Genomic DNA, 22761 nt, shown 5'->3' with positions numbered 1-22761 from the left:
CTTAGCTAGTAACTTGGGTGTCAGCTCCCTTGTCCGTAAGGTCAGGGAATGGGGACGCTCTGTAGTCTTGGCCTATTTCAACTTCCTACACTTAACCTCATTTAAGACACTTTTTTAAAAAAAATGTATTTTATTGATTTTTTACAGAGAGGAAGGGAGAGGGATAGAGAGTTAGAAACATCGATGAGAGAGAACCATCGATCAGCTGCCTCCTGCACACTCCCTTCTGGGTATGTGCCCGCAACCCAGGTACATGCCCTTGACCAGAATTGAACCTGGGACCCTTGAGTTCGCAGGCTGATGCTCTATCCATGAGCCAAACCGGTTAGGGCTAAGATACATTTTTATATGGTCAATGTACTAATTTTTTTTTTTAGTGGAATTGTTTTCTTGGGCACCTGAAGGGCCGATTTCTATACACCCAATGAGGACCGGATGTTGTAGAGTCTGACCAATTTCTGCATACGCTTGCAGACTGTGATACTATGTTAAATGACAGAAAGTAAATTGCTACTGGTAAACCAGAAACCCCTTAGCCTCTTCCAAGAGAAAGTTCGTGTTTTGCAGTGTGGGTAAGTGTACTTTCCAGAACTGCAGTGGGGTGGGGCCAGAAGCAGGTTGGAGATGTTCTAGGAAGTCGGTTGGTCCAGAGATGGACCCAAAGAGCAAGTAGCCAGGCTTCTCAGGAGGTGAGGAGAGGGCCAGCGAAGCCTGGAGTGTGTAAAGGCAGGAGACTGTGGAAACGCACATGGCCAGGGGCCAACAGTGGCTTGGATTGAAACAAAGATTTTATATGACTTGCGGAGGGGGTGGCAGGCTGAGATCTAGAACTGAGACAAGACGGTCCAAGTGGGCTTGACAGCAGCACTTAGGTTTGAGGAAACTGCTAGGAACTGACTTCCAAGATAGACAGAAGCAAACCTAAATCTATGCTGGGCACTGTTAAGTGGCTGATTGACACTTATTTATTGATGTTTTATGTAGATAAGACACTTCCCTCATTACAAAAAAAAATCTGTGTTGAGATTAAGCTATTGTTGGAGATGCCGGAGTCTGGTTCCCTGCTCCCAAATCCTACTTCTGAAACTTCCTAGCTATGTGGCCCGTGTTACACCTCCCTGCCTCAGTTTTCTTATCCACAAAATGGGAACAATAACAGTGCAGTCATCCCTCAGTGTCACAGGGGATTGGTTCCAGGACCCCATCACAGACACCAAAATCTGAGGGTGCTCGAGTCCCTCCTATGAAATGGTGTAGTGTTTGCATGTAGGCGACAGCAGGGCACATCCGCACATCACTCATTCACCCGGATTGGGTGTAATGCTTGGTGAATTCAAGTTTTGCTTTTTGGAACTTTTTTCCGACTATTTTCAATCCGTGTGGAACGTGACACCTGCGGATATGGAGGCCCGACTGTACCCACCTCACAGACTTACTGGGGATGAAGCGAGCTAATGCATAGGAAAGACTTCGGATCCCATCTAGATACTGCAGTTCTCCTGATCACTTACTAAAGGGGAAAGATGCAGGAGAAGGCTGGAGGGGCCGCATTTCCGAAGTCACAGCTCCAGAGAGGAGACTGACTCCATCACACGCTGGCAGTGAAGGGAGAATGCCCAGCGCCAGCTGGCCTCCTCTCCTGGCACCGTGGGCTTTGGTTGGACCCACTTTGCGGAAGACGTCTGACTCTACTTCGGCCCAAATGACCACCACTTCTCCCACCTCCTGTGCTGGCTTCCTCCCCACCCGCCCCCCACTCGCCATGCTCCCCACCCCCCCTGCTTCCAGAGCCTCGAGACTGGAATGCAGGCGCTGTGGGTTGGAATAAATACCTTCAGCTGCTGGAACTGGTGCTGCATCCTTTCTTGAGCCCTTTCAAACATGCCCTCAGCCACCTGCCGGTCCACCCCTCTTCTGATGACATCTTTCATCCTCTCACACGCTTTTTTGCCAGTGATCTGGGCTGCCTCTGGCAAAAATGATAGTCACAGTTACACCACAGCAAGGGCTTGTGCAGAAACCATTAGCATCAACAATAAAGACAAGCAAAGAAACCATATATATATATACAGGTACATAGACACACACACACACACACACACACACACACACACACATATAGATGCAACACATATATTTATGTAGGTAGTACCATTTTCTACACAGTGGAAATAGTTTAATAGAAAAATTAACACTCTCAATATTTAGATAGCTATCGTTCAGAAAATCGAATGAGTGAATTAAGCAGAAGCTGACAAAATTCCAACCCCTGGCCTCCCCAAGAAAATAAGGGGCCACCAAAATGAGAAGAAGATATCAAGTAAGTTTACAAATACTTAAAAAAAATAAGAATGAGAACTGGGTGGTGGATTTTATATTTTAACTGGAGGCCCAGTGCACGAAATTTATGCACTGGTGTCCTTCAGCCCAGCCTGTGTCCTCTCGCAGTCCGGGAGCCCTCGGGGGATGTCTGATGGCTTAGTGCTGTCTCAGAGGTGGGAGAGGCTCCTGCCACCACCGCTGTGCTTGCCAGCCTGTGAGCCTGGCTTCTGGCTGAGCAAGGCTCCCCCTGTGGGAGCACACTGCATTGAGCGTTGCCCCCTGGTGGTCAGTGCACCTCATAGTGACCGGTCGTTCTGCCATTCGGTCGATTTGCATATTAGCCTTTTATTATATAGGATTAGCTGCGACGTAGCACAGAGAGGAGAAGCCAAGGTGTGTAGGCAAAGGAAGGACAGAGGGAACTGGCAACAGATAAATATGGTTCAAGAACTACTTCTCCCCACACCTTGCAATTGTTTGAATTGTTTGGTCTTAGTTTGTAGACCAGTGATTCCCAAAGTGGGCGCTACCGCCCCCTGGTGGGCGCTGCAGCGATCCAGGGGCGCGGTGATGGCCACAGGTGCATTTGTTTTAACTTTTTTTGTATTACCTTTCTATTCTGAGTTCAATAAATAGTTTCATAATTTCAAACTTCAATGTTTCTAATTTACACCTTTCTTTACTATATTTTACGAAAAAGGTAGAAACATTAATACATATATCTTTCTGTTTAATTGCTATTAAAATTAAAAAAAAATTAATTTCCAGGGGGCGCTGAGTAATATTTTTTCTGGAAAGGGGGTGGTAGGCCAAATAAGTTTGGGAACCACTGTTGTAGACCAAGGGTGTTAGGGGGACGTAGGAATTAGGGGACTTTGAGGGGAGCTGAAGAAAAGGATGCTGTGCAGACAGAGGGAGGGAGCAGAACTGCCGCCCTCCGGAGCCCCACCTTCGTAGCAGGGCTTCAGGTCGTTCTGAACAGAGCTGGTGAGCGACTCATAGATCCTCCTCTTCTTCCGGAGGATGTGGCCCTCCAGGCCGCCCAGGATGGTGCTTATCTGAGAACCCAGATGAACAAAAGGCCATTTGTGACAATTCCTCCAACAGAAATAGGTCAGGCATTCCTGCCCATAGTCACCATGTCCCTCTGCCTTGTGGTACAGGGGCTCCCCACAGGTGGATGGTGTCCTCCCCACAGCTAGCCTGCGAGCCTCTCACAGGCAGAAACTGTGTCTTCAGCATCTTTTCATCCCAAAGTGCTTCCCACGGTGCCTGGCACCTACAGATGTCCCGTTAAATATTTGCTGAGTTGGGCTCTGGCACATGTGAGATGCTGAAACCGGACCTTTTGTGGGGGGACAGTGGGGGAGGAACAGGCTCTTTCTGTAGCGTTGCAATGGGATTTGGGCTGGGATGTGCTATGGACTGAATACGGTGTGCATGGCACCTCCTGCCACTGAGCTCTTGTGCCCCCTCTTCAATTCATATGTTGAAATCCTACCCGCCAATGTGATGGCAGTAGGTGGTGGCCCTTTGGGAGGAAATGAGGTCATGAGGAGGGGGCTCTCCTGGTTGGGGTTGCTCCCCTATAGAGGAGGCCCTAGAGCGCCCCCTCGCCCCTCTGCCATGTGGGGGTACGGAGAGAAGACAGCCGTCTCTGCACCAGGAAGCAAGTCCAACCAGATACCAAGTCTGCTTGCGCCTAGACCTGGACTTCCAGCGCCCAGAGCCGTGAGAAACGCATCTCTGTTGTTTGCAAGCCACCCAGTTTATAGTGTTTTGCGAGAGCAGTCCAGATGGACTCAGGCAGCCTTGGAGAATATGGGCCACAGGCAAAAGCCTTGAGTGCTCAAAACTAGAAAACGATCTTGCAAAAATATGATACTTTACGCTTCACTGCTTTGGATGATACTTCAAAATATTGGCAAAAATGATAGGAAGGTTACTGAAAGCATCACAACTGGATTCCAATGTTTGTACATCTAAGGGGCCTTTGAAGATTCTCCCTGGAAACGGATCTACTGTACAACCTCGGCGTTTGCCCTCGGCTGCAGTGGGAGGAAGCTGGCCTGGCGTCCTCCACCTTCACGGCTGAGTCAGGACCGCTGCTCTCCCCCCACCCATCTCTGTTGTGTAGTTCACAGCTCCTATATGAGTTCCCCGGACCCCGGACACTGCAGGGGAACAAGTCCGGAGAGACAGGCAGCGTCCCAGAACCTGTTGGGAAGAAACCCACCACCCAACCTCATTCCCCTCTTCACAATCTACGGATCTTACCTCCTGGATCAGGAAACTTTTTTTGTAGCTATCATGTTTCCAGCCATTTCTTATCCCAATTTCCGTCATTTTCTCCTGGAGAGAGTGCTTAAACGCATCTATGTGAGGCATCAAAGCTGAACCGGTGGGCGTCCCAGTCCTACAGAAGAAAGCAACGTAATTATGTCAGAGGCGTCAGTGACTATTGTGAGGCTAAAACAAAGAGGAAACCAGCTGGTATCCTTTTATTCATTTTAAGAGAAGGAGGACAAGAAAGGACTTGTATAACATTCCTATCACATGTTGCGCCTTGTGCTGCACCAGGCCCTTGACAACAAAACCTGAGAAATCAGTGCAATGATGCCCATTTTACAGATAAGAAAACTGAGGTTCAGGGGAGATTGCTAATGGGGTCAAGGCCACACAGCTAGTAAGTGGCGGAGCCAGGCTTTGGACACTGATCTGTTTAATCTCAACACTCAGGCTTTGCATTGCCCAGCTGTTTCCACTCGAAAGGATGGGACTTGAACTATACCTGAGGAGACAGGTAAGATTTAGGAAAATGAAAAGAAGGAGGGCTTATTCACCATATGCACAAGATAGTGAAGGAAGCTTCGGCACATCCCAGGAATAAGAAGCAGCAGATGTAGAAGAGAGGGCTCCTAGCTCTTAACTTATGAGCTAGGCGAATCTCGGCTTGTTCACCAGTAAAAAGACAGAAACCACCCAGCCAGTGTTGCTCAGTGATTAAGAGTCGACCTATGAACCAGGAGGTCACGGTTCAATTGCTGGTCAGGGCACATGCCTGGGTTGCAGGCTCAGTCCCCAGTGTGGGGCGAGCAGGAGGTAGCCAATCAATGATTCCCTCTCATCAATGTTGCTCTCTCTCCTTCCCGAACCCTTCCTCTCTCTGAAATCGATAAAAATATATTAAAGAGAAAAAGACAGAGGGTTATTGGGAGGATGAGATGATATAACACACCCAAAATACTTAGCATGGTCCCTGGTACATTTCTGTTGCTCCCTCTAAGCTGGCTAAAGCAGAGGACCAATACTGGGCCACAGCTTGGGGAGAGATCAGAAAGACCAGTTGGAGGCAGGCGGAATGTCTTGAATGCCATTCTAAGGAATTTGGTGGGATGGGGTGGGGTGGATATACGAGAAATAGTATGGCCCCAAAAGAGTTCAAAGGAAGGTGGGGGTGGTGAAGTGGGGCACTGAGTAAGAATCAAGCGAAGGTGGAATGGTGCGAGCAGGTGGTGAACCTGGTGAAATGCTAGAGGCAAAGGAGGGAGGCTGGGGACAGGTTGGAAGTTTAGGAAATGATGTTTCTGTGGATGGAGAGAAGGATTGGCGGTCAAGGAAGAATGGAAGGAGGGGACTCGCGGAGGCACATCCGCCTCCCACGCCACATTGGGGAGCATGCAGGATGGGAGCAAACGGCGTCCTCCGTGAGTCACTTCTCTTTTTTGCGTTCAGGGAAATTTATGGAGGCCGTGTGTTTGCTTAACTCCACGCTCTCCAACCAAAATACCCTATCCTGGGCTTGGATCCATAAGAAAGTTTATTCCCTGCTGCATGTGTGAGATATTTGAAAAAATCGTGGGAATCATAACATTAGTCTGAAGGCAACATCTCCATCTGCGCTCCAGGTCACCATGGGAAATTTTTTAAGTAAAGCAAACCAGGCAGGCTTTTGTGTTTGGCCAAAGAGTACACTTTCCTCCTCGAGTTGCAAGCGACTCTTTACACTTCCAAATCCGAAGTACAAATTCTTAAAGACGAGACTCTGGCCCCACATTCTTCAGATGTTTGTTCACAAAGGAATACGAGGAAAAGATCTTTTACCTAAAAATGCCTCCAAAAACAGGATCAATCTGGTCATACATGGGCTGAGTGATGGCTTCATTCAGATCTATTCTTGCCAGAGTCCTGGAGGCATAGATGCCGTTTTTCAGGCAAACCGCCTTCAGAGTTTGGTGAAAACCTTGGTTTCCTCTACTCCTCTAGGTAAACAAACAACAGGTTAGTAGTGTTAGTAGGCATTAACCAGACAAACACAGGATCGGGATTGCATTGCCTTTGGCCAAAGGCTATTACCAAGAATCACAGTAGCAGCAACAGAATCTTTTAACTCATGACTAAGCTAGACAGAGAGGGTAGCAGTCGTGTCTTACGTCAGTGGGGTGCCCTGTCCTGGGTTTGCAAAGCGCCCTGTAGTCACTTTGCTCACAGCTCTTCTCATACAGGGTTGCATTTGTCTGTTTATTCATTAGGCTCCTCTACTGGACCATCAGCCCGTTGAGATCAGGCTCAGTGTGTCTCATCCAATACCCTGATGTCCTTGCCATCTGGCAAGGGCATAAGGAGTGCTTGGTAAATATTTGTTAAATGAGCAGTTATTAAATGAAAATGTGCTACGACCCTACTGGGAGTATCTGTTTCAGATTTTTGCAAGTATAGTCCAAGTTTTTTTATACTTTTTGTTAAATATTTAATGAAATGCAATTTGATTTATGTTTCGTTGCAATATTTTTTCCCAGAGAAATAAGTTCACAAATCAGAGGGGAAAATATCATGAAGCTAGAGTTATAAGAGACATTGATAAATTTTAGCCAGATGGTGATCCTTAATAAAGAGAATAAAAACACATTTACACTGCCCTGGGCGGGTAGCTCAGCTGGTTGGAGGGTCATCCCATATACCAAAAGGTTGTGGGTTTGATTCCTGGTCAGGGCACATACCTCGGTTTTGGGTTCAATCCCCAGTCAGGGCATGCATGGGAGCAACCGATCCCTGTTTCTTTCTCACATTGATGTTTCTCTCTCTCTCTCTCTCTCTCTCACTATCTCTCTCTATCTCTATCTCTCTCTATCTCTCTCTTCCTCTCTTTCTAAAAATCAATAAAAGCCTATCTTGGATGAGGATCTTAGATAATAATACATTTGCACTAACCAAAATTTCAGTAGTGGGCTTTGGGATCATTATTCAATGATATATGTTTTAAGGGAATATCTTTCAAGTAAATGGCTGTGTAGCATGATACAACTGGCATCATTCTAACCATCTATCTGTCTATGTATCTATCTATCTATCTTATTAGTCTTCCCTTTTCACTTATACTATAATATGAGCATTTCCTTAATTCATTGTACATACTTAGAAAAAAATCATTTTAATAACCACATAATACATCCTATGGACATATCATAGTTCATTTTACTATTCTCTTGTTATTAGACATTTGGGTTATTATACTATGTTACATAATGACATGATGTTAACATATAAATGTTTGCCCAAACTTCTGATCACAAAGGCAAGTTCTATCAAATAGGAACACCTAGGGTATGTTGATAGTCACAGAGAAAGAAGCTGATGAGAGAGGGGACAATTCATGGGAGGAGGACCTGGTGACGCCTGACGATGGCGAACACGCTCCTTCCTTCCACAAGCAAATGGTCTCTTACCTACCTCCTGCTGTGAAACCAATGACCCCAAACTTGGTGGCTTAAAACAACAATAAACATCTCTCCTCTCTCACAGATTCTGTGGGTTGGGAATTCGGATTGGTGTTGGCTGGCTGGTGTTTCACAGTTCGCTTGGTGGCCAGGCTGTGCGGCCAAGGTTAAAATGCAGATAAGTGCCACCAGAGAAGAGACCAGTGCAGGATTCAAGGTCACGGAGGTCAGATAACATGCACACCAGGCTCAAGTGGTGCAGTGTTTACCTACAGCAAGAGGAGGGGACGTGTGCACAAGATCCAGCCAGCCTCTGGCAGTGCCTGGGTCCCCCAAGGCCAGCGGATCCACTCCCCAGCCGATGCAGGTGCTATAGTTGCACGCAGCCCACTTTGTGCTGCAGCAGAAGATCCCACCCCCTCCCACGGTTCAGAAATACAGAAAACGGGGGCTTGCCCAAGGGCCTCTGATGCCTGTCCTACGCAGAACAAAGGAGTACACACTGAACACGAAATGGAAAGATATCCCCACACAAGCAGAGAAGCCCAGCACAGGCTGGGAGGGTCTTTATCTCCTGGTAGGAAGCGTTCCAGGCCCAAGGCCCATTCTTATGTGGCCAAGTGAGTGTCCAAAGGCTGCATGTACTAGTGGGCCTTTCCCAACGCCGGCCAGACTGTCTCAGGGCTTCTCTGTGAGGTTCCGTCAGGTGTCGGCTGGGATTATGGTCACCTGTTTGGGGCTAGAGAATCTGCTTCCACGGACGCTCACTACAGGGTGGGGAAGGTGGTGCTGGCTGTGGGTGGGGACCTCGGCCCCTTTCCACATGGGCCTCTCCACACAGCTGCTTGGCTTCAGCACAGGGAGGCTGGCTCCTCTCCGAGCGAGTGATCCAAGACACCAGCGTGGAAGCCTCAGCGGCCCTTGATGACGGAGCCTCAGAAGTCACACACTGTCCCTTCGGCAGCACCCTGCTGCCCACAGAGGCGAGCTCTGTCTGAGTCAGTGAGGGGGAGACTCCCCAGGGCATGAATACCGGGGCGAGGTTCCCGAGGGCCATCTCGGAGGCTGCCTATCACAGTCACCAATGAGCACTCTCCATGGTCAAATCCATTGCCTTTTTATCACCCTGATTTCCCTCAGGAGCATCTAACACTCTCCTAACAACCGACGTGTGATCTTTCCTGCTTAATTTTCTTATTAGAAAATAAGAACTTGCGGTTTACATTACAAATAAGTACAAAAAAATAAGAAAATAAGCATTACACGATTTCCCCTTCTCCTACTACTTCTCAGACTCATCGTTCTCTGCCCCCTCTCCTGGCTCCGTTTTATTCTGCTCCCTAAGTGTGGCCTTTGTTTGAGGTTATATCTTATTACTGTCCTTCTCCCTATTCTTCAATACCTTTCACTCCTATAGGTCTGAGTATCAATTTTCTGCAGGTGACTACCGAGTCCTGACCTCGGGGATCAGGCAGACGTCACCACACACCACAGGTTTTCCCCGGAAAGGGTCACTCACCACCAGACATGCCCCGAGGATCCGTCGGTAGGAAGTCCTGGCATTTCTGACCCCTTCTTGCAGAGGCCGGGCAATGTGGGCAAAGCACTGGTCGATGGCCTTCTCCAGCAGCTGTATTTTCTCTTCCACAAATCTCCGCAGGCCACTCAGGTGCAAGTGTTCGTTCTAGGGACAGGGTCATAAGGAGCATGAGGCCACCCCCACCCTCAAAGGCACTTTCTCCTCAAACGTTGCTTCCTTTAAGCATGATTTAGCCTGAGCAAATCACCCACAGTTGACTGCTCCTTATCATCCAGTGAATGAACATCCTTAAGCTTTGAGGGACTGGAGAATAGAACATCTATATGCCTCCTGCAACTTACTTTAGGTGTACAATCCATCAGGCTATGTGGGGGAGCAACTATCCAAATAAAAACCCAATTGTTGCCCTAACCAGTTTGGCTCAGTGGATAGAGCGTCGGCCTGTGGACTGAAAGGTCCCAGGTTCGATTCCAGTCAAGGGCATGTACCTTGGTTGTGGGCACATCCCCAGTAGGGGGTGTGCAGGAGGCAGCTGGTTGATGTTTCTCTCTCATCAATGTTTCTAACTATCCCTCTCCCTTCCTCTCTGTAAAAAAAATCAATAAAATATATTTAAAAAAATTAAAATCCAATTGTTACTAAAACAAACTTTTCCAATGACATCTGAATCAACACACATTGAATGAGCTTTGACTTTGCACAAAGCAGTTTTGGAGGCTGGTGTTTCTCAAACTTTAATGTGCAAACAAATCCCCAGGAGAATTTGTTCAAGTCTGAGGGCCTGGGCTTCTCTATTTCTAAAACCCCCAGGGGAGGCGGATCTTCTGGGCCCTGGACCACACTTTGAATAACAAAGCTACAGGACCCAAAATAAGGCTCCGTCCCTTCTTCAAAGGAGAATACAGTGTAGTCAGGGAGGAAAATATCTATTCAAGTAATAAAAGGGAGGACCACCAGGGATAGCCTTGGACTTTAGGTTCAAACTGGGAACCGTAGTGTCTGTTCCCTGTGTGAGAACCTTGGGGGATGTGCAGCAGGCAGAAGCCACACTCTACTTGGCACTTAAGGCCCTTCAGAGCCAAACATGCCATTACTTTTGTGACCTCATGCCTTTGCACATGCTGTTCCCACCTTCTCATCCTTCCGGACAAAGCTCAACAGTCACTTCCCATGCGATGCCTTCCCTGACTCCCCCAGGCAGAGCTGGGGCTCCCTTCCCCACGTTCCCTGCATTTCGGACATTCCTGCGCCACAGCATCCCTCCTGCTGTGCAATGTCTCTCATCCCACGTCTCCTCCCCTGGACTAGGAACTTGCTGAAGGGAGAGACTACGTTATTCACGTTTGTTTATTCCAAGGCGAGGCACAGAGAGCGCAGTCCAGAAACATTTATGGAGTGAATGAGTAGCACGGAGAACTATGGATAATGTAGGTTTATCGATTCTATCCCAAACTTGATGGAAGACATAGCTCTGGAATTGATGTGTGACCTTAACAGAAAACTTAGCTTCTCTGCATCTCGATGGCACCGTCTTTGAAATAAGTAGATGGGGCTGAATGATCCTGAAAACGGTCTCAAACTCCCGCACCCTGTGAGTCTCAGAGTTGATGAGCCTTAGGGTTTAAGGACACTATTTAGATTTAGGCATGCCTTGGGGATTTTTGTGGTTTCACTGGTAAGAATTCTATAAGCCATACTTTTATTTTTTTTCTCTGGTGTCCTCTCGATTCTTTTGAATTTGTGGCTGGTGATCAAAATGAAATAAGAGCGAAGTCATGAAAAGAAAATCTATGGGCAGGATTCTCAGAAAGTCTCACTGTCACCAAATCCATGTTGGGGGAAAAAATGATAAGAAAGGAAAGGGCTGAAGATAAAAGAACAGTAAAAAAAAGGGGGGGGGGGGGTAGGTGGGGGACTGGCAACTACTTTGAGTAAATGCAGGACTCATTTGACATTGAGATGTCATAATCAACTTCCTATTGACTCTTAAAAAATAATGAGCAGAGCTCTGTTCATTTAAAATCACTAACTACCCAAACTCTAATTCTTTTTTTGCTTTGAGGCACAATCTTAAAAAATGATCAATCACATATATTTTTAGGTCTGATATTTTTAAGAATGCAAAGGAACTGACAAAACTCTTGCCTTCCAACTTCCCATCAAAAATTAAGGCTGAGACCAATATCTGAGGCCAAAGAATTTTGAAGAAAGCTGCTGGCAACTCCCTCTAAAAGGTTATCACGGAAGTGCCAACCCACCCCCTCCTCTGTGTTTTCTGTGGCCTGGAGTCTGGTTGCGAGGATGGGACTGAGCCGCTACAAGGGCCGCGCCTCCGCATCAGCAGAGAAGAGCATGTGGGGCTGGCACCGCGGGTCTGATTGCAAAATGCCTCGTCCGTGTGTTTGTGAAATAAACCAACCGCACACAGCACCACATCTGATTGGTTTTCCATCAGCACTTCCAAAAGCAATCTTATGCTGGGCAGGGAGGCAACTTTCACCCTGAAGAACTTTTTCAGGAAGGTAGAAGGTTAAACCTTTCCCCAGTATTTCAGAGGACAAAAGTCAAATTGGAAAATCTCAGATTCCAGGAGGGTCTCTCCGCCCGCCTCTCCCCCGCCGCCCCCCCCCCCCCCCACACACACACACAGAACTAGACCAAAACAAAGCATAAGAAGTGTGATTTTAAAAAAAAAAAGACAGTGAATCGTGCCCTATAGTTCACTTGTATATAGAATTTTTAAAACGTGGACATTTGACCAAAACTGCCTAGACCAGGGGTCCTCAAACTTTTTAAACAGGGGGCCAGTTCACTGTCCCTCAGACCATTGGAGGGCTAGATTACAGTTTAAAAAAAAAAAAAACTATGAACAAATTCCTATGCACACTGCACATATCTTATTTTGAAGTAAAAAAACAAAACGGGAACAAATACAATATTTGTATTTGCATGTGGCCCGCGGGCCGTAGTTTGAGGACCCCTGGCGTAGACCATCTGCAGTCGGCATTGCTTACTTTCCACATTGAAGTCAGGTCTCCATTATCTGCCTCTCCTTGCCACTCCCAGGGCCATCCCAGGCTCACTGTCGCTCATTCTCAGGACCTTGAACTCTCATCGAGCCCTACGGGTCCACTTTCTCTACCCCTTTCCTGCTCTGCGTATCAGCAAGGCAGACAACTTATATAAATCTGGTGGTGAAAGCAAGTGTGGAAATAAACACCAACCAGAGGGGAACACAGGAAGCCTACTTATCAGAGGTTGCTATGGCCAGGCCGTCAGCCGCCGTCACTTTTGTTTGGCAGAGACTCAAAGGCAGGTGGTGGAAAGGCTTCGGGTGGGCCCTGATTGGAGGCCAAGAGCCTGGGAGGCTGTAGGTGGGCTAACGGGAGCAGGGGTCCTGTGTGACTCAGTAGAGTGTGTACTTGGCCTTCTCTAGTTGGTCCTAATATGGTTGCATGGATAAAGATGAGGGAAGCTGTCGTTATTCATTAAGGTCTGGCCATTTTGGGTCGATTGTTACAGAAGTTATTGTTTAGCTTCTTGGACTGTTACAAGAGATAGTAGTCTGACTTCCTACAAGTCTAACTGACAGCATGCTGGCTTCCTGAGCTGTTCCTTGTCAATAAGAGGTTGGTTTCCTAAACAGGTTGCTGCAGGCTGTGGGTCTGAATTTTTTCTTTATACAGTTGACCCTTGAACAATATGGGAGTTAGGGGAGCTGGCCCCTGTGCAGCCAAAAATCCGCCTTTGACTCTACTAAACTACTAATGGCCTGCTGTTGACCCGAAGCCTTGCCGATAACATAAACAGTCAATTAGTCTTATAATAAATTAAGCAAGGAAAAAGAAAATGTTATTAATAAAATAATAAGGAAAATACATTTACAGCACTACATGTATTTATTGAAAAAAATTACATCTAAGGAGACACGTGTAGTTTAAACCTGTGTTTTTCAAGGGTCAAGTGTATATGACTGTCTCTTTGTAAGTCAGTTCTTCCCAAGGAAGAAATGCAATTGGTGCTTGATTCCAGCAACAGCTGTTTCTCCCAAACTCTCTTATGCCTCTACTTTTGCAGCTTATCCCTCTTATTTTAGGTTAAAAAACAAAACACCCAGCAAAGAGATAAACTTGTTCATTATTATGAGAAACGTAATTCTAATTGGTTATTGGGAAGGCCTGCATTCTAACTGCGAAGGTAAATATCTGAACTCTTTGCTGAAAGTCCCTCTTGCTTTCCTTCCTCTCACGCATTTGCTGCATGAGTTTGAGGGTCTGACAGCACCAAGGCATGACGGGACACCACGGACAGATACAAACTTTGGGGACTGTGTGCATACCCACGCCTCTGCAGGATAACCAAGACCTGTCTGTATTCCACTAGATTTACATCGGTTCTCAACCTGTGGGTCGCGACCCCTTTGGCAGTCAAATGACCCTTTCACAGGGGTCGCCTAAGACCATCCTGCATATCAGATATTTACATTACGATTCATAACAGTAGCAACATTACAGTTATGAAGTAGCAACGAAAATAATTTTATGGTTGGGTGACAACATGAGGAACTGTATTTAAAGGGCCAGAAGGTTGAGAACCACTGCACTAGAAGTAAATAAACCACTCCTGCCATCACTAAACACATTCCATCTTATGCAAGTCTCAGGAAAGGGGAAAGTAGCCACTGACTATTTTTACTTTTTCCTCTTAGTCCTTTTGTTCTAGGGAAAATGTTCTTTCTTTTTTACTCAAATGTTATCATTTTAACCCTCTCATTATCTTTTTCTCCTCTTCAGATTCTCTGAGCTTAGTATCTTCCTTTGATATGAAAAGAAAAATAATATCATGATTTCCTAACTTTGCAAAAGGGAATGTTCTGCCCAGGGCGGGAGGCAGAGATGACAGCCCAAGTGGCGTCCATACCGGCAGGTTTTCCGTGCAGTTGAAACTGTCTGTGAGGAGCAGCAGGCCAAAGGCTTCAGTAACGTACTTGGTCACCATCCTCCTCTTCTTCTCCAAGAGCCTTCTCCTGATATATTCTCTTAACTTGGGGATTTCTGGGATTCAGAGGCAGCACAAACAATTTTATAAGGCCAGAGTTCACAGTAACTAGAATTCATCAGAATGAACAGATCTGGGTGGCAGTCTGAGTTAACTACTGTTGAGGTCCTAGGTGGGGTGGGAGCCCATTAATCAGCCTTTCTGAGGACCTTCTTCCCAGGTCTGAGATCAGCAGTAATGATGGTAAATCGGCAATGACGACTACCGATTTTTTGTAGCAGTATGAAACAAACTATGTAGAAAAGTGTAAGTTGGTTTAAAAATATTGGCACTTCCCTCTGGATGAGTACTTAACCTGAATCATGAAACCAAAGTGCTCACATGTTAGAGTCTCAGCTCTTCAGTCCCCCTGGAATTTTCTATCTATAACACATAACTTTTAATATCAAAGTAGTTTACACCTGCTGTAGAAAGGGCTAAGACCTTCTGATGGCTGGGATTCCAGATTGGAGACTTAGCCCTAACCCTTTGTTAGTCAGGAGATGACAGATGTCACTCTACTGTTTTCTCCATTATTCCTTTAAGTGGACATTTTCCTATACTACTTTTTGTATGTGCCTGGCTGGTTATTTCTTTTATATCCTTGCTCAAGCAGTTCCCCAATTTCTGGGAACATGTCACACCTTCTGCTCCTTAACTCATCCATGTCTAGTGACACGCTGCACATTTTATGCCATTGTAAGCTCAGATCAGTGTCAAGCTCAGATCCTGTCTCCTCACCATTTTCACTGAGAATTCCAGTCACACAGATCTCCAGGTTCTCTGAACTTTTACTGTACTCATAGCACTACTGAACTGAGCCTTGTTTTCACTTTGAGTTTTGCAAAATCTAGGCGTGGTAGCTCCTAGATTTTTAAGTTGTATGAAGAAAGGGGCCATGTCTTCTACTTTTCCCGCCCACAGACGAAGCATACAATAGATACTCAGGCAATTCTTCTAAGACCCATAGGTGAGCGCGTGAAGTATCTCAAGCCAAATACTAACCGGATCACTGACCTTTACCAACTTGGGGTAAGATTTGGAGGAGAGAGGAGGTGGTCTCAAGGCACCACCACAAAGCAGTGAAAACAAACAAACGTATTCGCTAATAGGTACAGAAACTGGCAAACTGGAAGTATGGCGCAAACAGTTCTAGGGTGGGAAATTCAGAATCTTGAGAATTTTAGCGATTGAGTTTTTTGTTTGTTTGTTTTTTAATTACCAGTTTCCTCTTCCGTGAGGAGAGCCTGCCACCAGTACTCCTGGGCGCTGACTGTGTACACCAGATTGGAAGCTTCCAGAACCTTGGAGTCAGCCGGCAATTTTCTCTGAAGTAACAGAGGCAGAGAAGGGACAGAATAACTCATTCATTGCAAAGGAAACAAGGCAGGCCTCATGAGAGCCTTCAGCAGATTTCAGCTCATTCACTTTCGGTTCTATGAGAGCCCCATAAGGAACAGACAACATTCTGTATGTCAGGTGTTCCTATCTGTCTACACCTTAGAAGGTCAGAAGTTGTTTAGAAATTGCTGCATAGAAACTATTGTCTTGGGAGTTAAAATGGTAATTCTAAAAGGAAATGCAGAGAGAAAATAATTTAAAAGTATGTTTAAATGTTCAGAGAGTGGAAAGTGCCAGGATTCTTTTTGGAATAAAGAAGCACAACCCTGGAAAAGGCAGTGATGTGCTGGAGGCAGCTTGTACCAGCTCTGAGAGCCAACTGTACATACACAGCTCTCCCCAACTCTGCCTTCAGTGGCATCATACTGATAGGTTAAAACTAGCAATGGTGGGAGTATTTACACCATAGGAATCGGCAAACATTACAAATCATCTCCCCCCCCACCCCTTTTTAAAAATAGAGCTGATTACTAAATACTTCTCAGCACAATACAAAACTGGAAAAAGGTTCTATAAAAGTGCAAGTTTTTGGCCAAAACCGGTTTGGCTCAGTGGATAGAGCGTCGGCCTGGGAACCGAGGGGTCCCGGGTTCGATTCCGGTCAAGGGCATGTACCTGGGTTGCGGGCACATCTCCAGCGGGGAGTGTGCAGAAGGCAGCTGATCGATGTTTCTCTCTCATCGATGTTTCTAGCTCTCTATCTCTCTCCCTTCCTCTCTGTAAAAAATCAATAAAATATTTAAAAAAAAAAAAAGTGCAAGTTTTTGAGCTGGTGGTTAGTGAGTTATCATACACATTTAAGTACGTGTATGAAATAATGCTTAAGCAAATTTCTTAAACGTCAAGAAATTAAGAATCCGACGAGAAAAATTTTTATGATGAGAGAAACATCACCACAGACAAACATCACCATATACTAGAATTATGTATAAACGTTGTTCCATAATCTTTCATTTATCTCACCCGAAAGAGAAAAACCATAAAGAGTGTGTGTATGGTTATCTGGGGGTGGTAGAAAAGAGTAGAGAGTTGTCAATCTTTTTGAGGCAAAGATAGGAAAGAGCTGAGTAAGTAGTCTCCTGGCAGAGGGGAGAATCCACATCTCTGGCAAGCTGTCAACCCATGTAGTCAAGGTTGCGCTAGAGCTGTGGGCTAGGCTTATAGGAGCCCCCTACACTCAAGTAGTAGTTGTGTGACAGTGAAGGAGAGACACCCAGGAGAAGAGTAGGTTTTCTTTACAGGTGTGCTAAAGCAAAAGCAACATGCTGTTGTAATAACCAGTTCCAGTAGCATGCCTGAGAACGTCAAAACCCAGCTCTCTCTTACTTGCCAAATACCTGTGGATTGACCTCCCTATATCTCTTGAATGTATCTCCTCTATTCCTGTAGTGACTACCTATTTCAGACTCTTAACTAACCCTCACAAATGGTCTGTCTACATGCAATCTTCATACAACCCTCTCCCCACCCTTCCATTCACCATATTGCTGAGAAAACAGTCTTTCTACAATGCATAGTACAGTTGAACCTTGAAGAACATGGGTTGGAACTTTGCGGGTCTACTTATACTTGGATGTTTTTTCAATTGGCCTCAATTCAAACCCACATTTTTAAGGGTCTCCTCACTTTGGGAATCTGTGTATGCAGAGGGCTAACTGTGGTTATACACATATTATTTGACTGCACAGGAGGTCGTTACCCCTAACTCCCACATGTTCAAGGACAACTGTATTTCCAGACCGTTGTCTATAAATGTACTCTCCAGGGTCTGTAATTTTTCTTACAATATTTTTTCTTAGTTTTTATAATAAAAAAAAAATAAGCATGGACATCTATATGAATGAATCCTTTATGGTCAACCTCTGTCTTATATTTTCTATAATTAAAATTAAATTTGCTCCAAATGAAAACATGAAGCACAGGTAATTCACAATAATTCAAACGGAGATAAAGTGGTTGGAGAATGATGGCATCACCTAGCTATCAGTAGGGTAGGTGTTCAGACCTCAAAAGAACTTGTACTGTAATCGTCAGAACCATAGTCGCCCCACAGGCGACCACACCCTGTTTTGCATACACACCAATTTGCCACATTCATGAGCAATAAATATAGTTTTTAATTGTGTATTGAAGTACTTTATGTTTCTATTTCCAGAAACAACACAATTAGGTACTCATAAAGTGCATATTTTTTAATGTCACAAAAATGATTAAAAAGAATAAGAACAGCTTTACTGAATTATTGCCTCGTTAAAACCAGCATTCAAGAATGACTTGTTAGAAGACATTGGCTTAAGTATGAGGTCTGATTATTCTGAATTAGAAACAAAAGCTTTGAAATTTTCAATTCCACGTTGCGCTTCAGACATTTTCTGCATGGATGTAATTGAAGTCGAAATACAGAAAGCAGTTAAATATCGAAATGGACATACGGCCACATGTTTTTACTATTAAACCCAGCACTGAAGATTTCATTTCAGCAAGACCATATCATCTATCACATCATACTAACTCAGATATTGTCGTTTTGTTTCTATTTTATCTGAAAATTGGTTTCAGTTTTATAGTTGTATAAGACTTGATAGTAAGGAGTTTTATGTGTGTACTAGTACTTATTTCAGTGACAGACAATAAAAATAATTTAAGGAAACACTAAGAGTCCCACAGACAATTACACAAGCCTGAAAGATAGAGCTCAGGCCTTTCCCCCCAACACCCATGCATATACCCTTTGCCGAGCTCTTTGAAACTCCTTACATTGAGTTCACCGTACAGAACAGGCTTTTGCAATCATGTTCTTCCCTCCATCTCAAACGCTCTTTCTCCTACTTCTTCCTACTTCTATCTTTACTGAAGATACTGGTTCTTTAAAATTCAGCTCACGAGGCTGAGCATTATCCCTGAACCTCTACCCAACACCACCTCCTCGACTGCCAATGTGACTGAGCATTCTCCTTCTGTATTCCCACACTGCCCCACGCATTGCTCTAGCCAAGCACACCTTCAACTGTATGGTGATCCCTAATTTCACCTGCACGTATTTCTCAGCAGACTGTATGCTCATTCAATGCTTCCAGCAATCATAAGAGGTAGATATTGTTATTTCCCGTTTTCCAAATGAGAACATGGAGATTCAGAGAGGTGTAGTAATTTGCCTAAGGTCACAAAGTTATTAATTAATAGAACTAAGTTAAGTCCAAACTGTCTACTCCAAAACGTTTGTCCTTGCTACTGCCCAAGACCAAGTAGACATTTGTTTCTCAAAACCTGAGTGGTTGAAAAGCAGAAAAATACATAGGGAAATCCATTAACTCACCTTTAGTTTTTCCTTGAGAATTCTATTCCTTTGTAGTTTTATCATTTCATTTCTTTCTAAAACAGCTTCTCGCTGACTTTGAATAGCTTGCTAGATTGTGAAGGGAAATAGAAGCATGGCAAAGAATACACAATTATCAAGAGCGATGACGTGCAAGATGCATGTTTTATTAACAGATCTTCATTTGGCCCAGACAAATGTGCATGTATTTAAATTATATAATATTAATCACCAAAAGTATTATTTAAAAATAACTAGTCCATGCATATGTCCAAGATATTTACATTAAATATGTGCAATTTGGAGGCATATCAATTATATCTTAGTAAAGCTTTAAAAATTAAAAATAAAAATAACTGGTCCATACTTACATTTCCCACTTTCCTTTCCCTGCAATGAAATTAGAAAATTATAACCATTACTTAACTCATTATGTGTCACAGCAGTCTTTTGACTTTTCCCAAAAGCAGCAGATACTATCATGACTCGATGCCTTTGCCTAACCTCTTTCTTCAGCCCAAATGCTCTCTCTTCTGATCCACCACCAGTGTCCATTTGAAAAAAAGTGTCTTTATTTCTCAATGTTTTGTCATCGGTGGAATTTTCTGTGACTCACCCCCTGACCCAATCAAAACACCTCTCTCTCTCGGTTCCCACAGTACTTTGCTTGTCCCTCTCCTCTAAACTTTAACCCTCTTTTAAGACGGTGACCTTGGTGACAAGGCAATATGCATCTCAGAATTGACAGCCCCAACCACTGTGTTCAATAAACATTTAATAAATTGGATTGATTTAGGTTTAGTTTTAGAGTTGGCATTGGCAAGGGATAGCTTTAGATATTATTCTGTGGTAGGGGTTGGGTTGAATGAAATCTGCTGGGGGGGCGGGGAGGGGGAGAGAAGGGGGAAGGAATATGAAACTGAAATTCCAACCTAGACCATGAGAGCAAGAAGCTAGGTGGAGAAGCCTTGACCTATTTCTTCACTGAGGAAGTTTTCTATGCTTAATAAATTCCTGGAGACACCAGACTCAAGTTACAGAGAGTGTGGGTGAAATGGAGGAGGTGGCAGGTAAAGAAGCTTTTGTTAGAGCAGAGAAGCATCAACAAAGTTATTTACCTGGACCGTATGTTCATATACCCAGTACAGCCCAATGTATACTGCTTTATACCTGCTGATCCTTTGTAATAGCTAATAATACCCCTTTCACTTTCAAAGTGTCCCAATGTGGAAGATAAGTTATAGTCTCCCTAGCTGTGTGTGTGTGTGGCGGGGGGGGGGGGGGGGGGGGGGTGGAGGGCAGGATCTACATGGAAATCAACATAAATCAACATCTACTAAACTCTAAATACTTATCTTTCATTGTTGTTGTTGGAATATAATATGTAAGAATGCTTTTATTTTTGGCCAAAGTTCTAAAACTTTGAGAACTTTGTTCCAAATGGGTTTTAAAATCTCAGGAGTAGACAAATCCGAAAACAGAATCTGACACTTCAGTGCTGCACCGTGCCAGAGAATATTCTAGAAAGTGCCTACTAGCTGTGGCAGCATCTCCATATTCCATCTCTGGGGCCCAGGCAGGGCCATCACACCACACTCGCGAGTGGCACCCCGGAGCTATGGAGAGAATAGCCTGTTGGGTGTTGAGCAGCTACTCTGGAAGAGGGGCCACCATGGTTCAGACTCCTGAGCCAATCCACTCAAGGGTCCTGACGTCCCAGCAAGTCCCCTAGACTTCTCTTGCATCCCCAACAGTCACTTCCCTGAGTACACAATGTCCACCACATCCTAAAGTCAAAGCTCTGTCATCCCTGTAGTCAGGACCCATGGAGGAAAGCCCACCTCCCGGCAAGTCCAGCATGGTACCTTAGATATTCCGGCAGGTGGAGTTTGTCGGTCTTGGTGACCACCAGGGCAATGTCCCTGCAGAAACCCCGCTGGCAGGCTTTGATGCTCTCATTCAGAAGGTCTTCGTGGGCTCTCCCTCCAGACACCCTCTCAATGTCACTGATCACCCAGATCACTGAGCATTTATCAATGGTCTGTGAAGCATGACCACAATATGATTAAGAACATAAATGGTGTAACGGTTGTAGAGGACATGATTCCTTAATGTATCATTTATGTCCTCCATGCTCTGCCTCTGTCTCTATCTCTATCCTAACTCTTCCCCCGGCCACCACAGTCTCTATGCTTCAGCCATGCCGAGCTTCCTTCAGTGTCTCAGATGTAATTCTGTCATCTCTCAGGGTTTTGCACTTGCCACAACCTCTTTTTGACCTCCACTTGCCCTTTGAGAATCTGCTAAGGGCCCCCTAAGGACGGGTGGGCCACCCCTCCTCTGCATCCTACAGCACCCGGACTTCCCTGCCACAACACCTCTCAGGCAGAGTTGTTGTACAGGCCTGGCTCTCTGCACCTTCCCCATCCAGATTGTGGGGTACCTGATGGGAAGGGGCTGTACCGTTCAGCTTGGAATCCACCTCACCTCAAGCACAGTGTGTGGCCATAGCGGAGGCTTCCTAGATGTCGGTGGCATTAGTGATTGATGGAATTCAAGAAGTCAGATCTCAATGACCAGATCCTTCACTGGCTTGCTTGGCCTTACTTATCCTCTAGAGGAAATTATTGTTTTTCCAGAACTAGTTCTGGTCATGAATCTACCCCCAAACCTATCATCCTTTTGATATTTGACTGTCCCTGAATATTCAGCGCCCTGCCATCACATGTTAGCTGGGAGCCAGGAACCATATGAGTCAAGTTACAAAAGTCAATGAACATGAAATTACAACTAATGACTAATAGCACAAATATCGCTATCATCAAATAAGCAACTTTCATGTGATGAGTAATTGTGTGTTGCCTTGTGATGTTTCTCTTACTGTATTGCTTCACTTGTCTTCTCTCTCCCTAAAAATGAAAAGCTGGTCCAACTCAGCAATGAAGTTTATTTGTGGTTCTTTAGAACAGCTCTTTGCACATAAAGGTATGACAAGTTTGTGACTTGCTAATTAAGTCATTATTTTTGCTTTATACCAATAGCTCTTAACTGGTGATGATTTTGTACCCCAGAGGACATTTGGCGATGTCTGGATGCCATTTCAATTGTTATGACATGGGGGCACTGGAGGGCGGAGGTCAGGGATGCTGCTAAACATCTTACAATGCCCAGGTCAGCACCTTCAACTGAGAATTTTCTGCCCCAAATGTCAATAGTGCTGAGGCTGAGAAACCTTGATCTAGATTCATGGGGTTCAAACTTGTATTTTAGCAGTGGAGTCCTTTTCAAATGAAATCTTACGAAGAATTCCAATTGGGGCCCTAGCTGGTTTGGCTCAGTGGATAGAGTGTCAGCCTGCGGACTGAAGGGTCCCAGGTTCGATTAGGTCAAGGGCACATGCCTGGGTTGCAGGCTCGATCCCCAGTAGG

The 22761-nt window shown here is 45.0% G+C and overlaps 1 protein-coding gene across 1 annotated transcript in view; it reads right to left on the bottom strand.

The window, feature by feature from the left end:
- Nucleotides 1-22761, bottom strand: part of NUGGC (nuclear GTPase, germinal center associated) — a 47927-nt gene that overhangs the window by 4169 nt on the left and 20997 nt on the right. The window contains exons 9-18 of the mRNA XM_070413848.1: nucleotides 21199-21374; nucleotides 19705-19723; nucleotides 19334-19423; nucleotides 15839-15944; nucleotides 14500-14633; nucleotides 9559-9723; nucleotides 6427-6584; nucleotides 4600-4738; nucleotides 3272-3380; nucleotides 1833-1969 (exon numbers count right to left, since the gene is read on the bottom strand). Coding sequence (XP_070269949.1) covers nucleotides 1833-1969; nucleotides 3272-3380; nucleotides 4600-4738; nucleotides 6427-6584; nucleotides 9559-9723; nucleotides 14500-14633; nucleotides 15839-15944; nucleotides 19334-19423; nucleotides 19705-19723; nucleotides 21199-21374 — 1233 coding nt within the window. The remainder of the gene's footprint in view (nucleotides 1-1832; nucleotides 1970-3271; nucleotides 3381-4599; nucleotides 4739-6426; nucleotides 6585-9558; nucleotides 9724-14499; nucleotides 14634-15838; nucleotides 15945-19333; nucleotides 19424-19704; nucleotides 19724-21198; nucleotides 21375-22761) is intronic.

The sequence above is a fragment of the Myotis yumanensis genome, unplaced genomic scaffold (assembly GCF_028538775.1).
Source record: "Myotis yumanensis isolate MYYU_CA2020_CCGP unplaced genomic scaffold, mMyoYum1.0.hap1 SCAF_5, whole genome shotgun sequence".
NCBI classification, from domain to species: Eukaryota; Metazoa; Chordata; class Mammalia; order Chiroptera; family Vespertilionidae; genus Myotis; species Myotis yumanensis.
The sequence above is the reverse complement of the archived record's forward strand: the minus strand, read 5'-3'. Positions and strand labels throughout refer to the sequence as shown.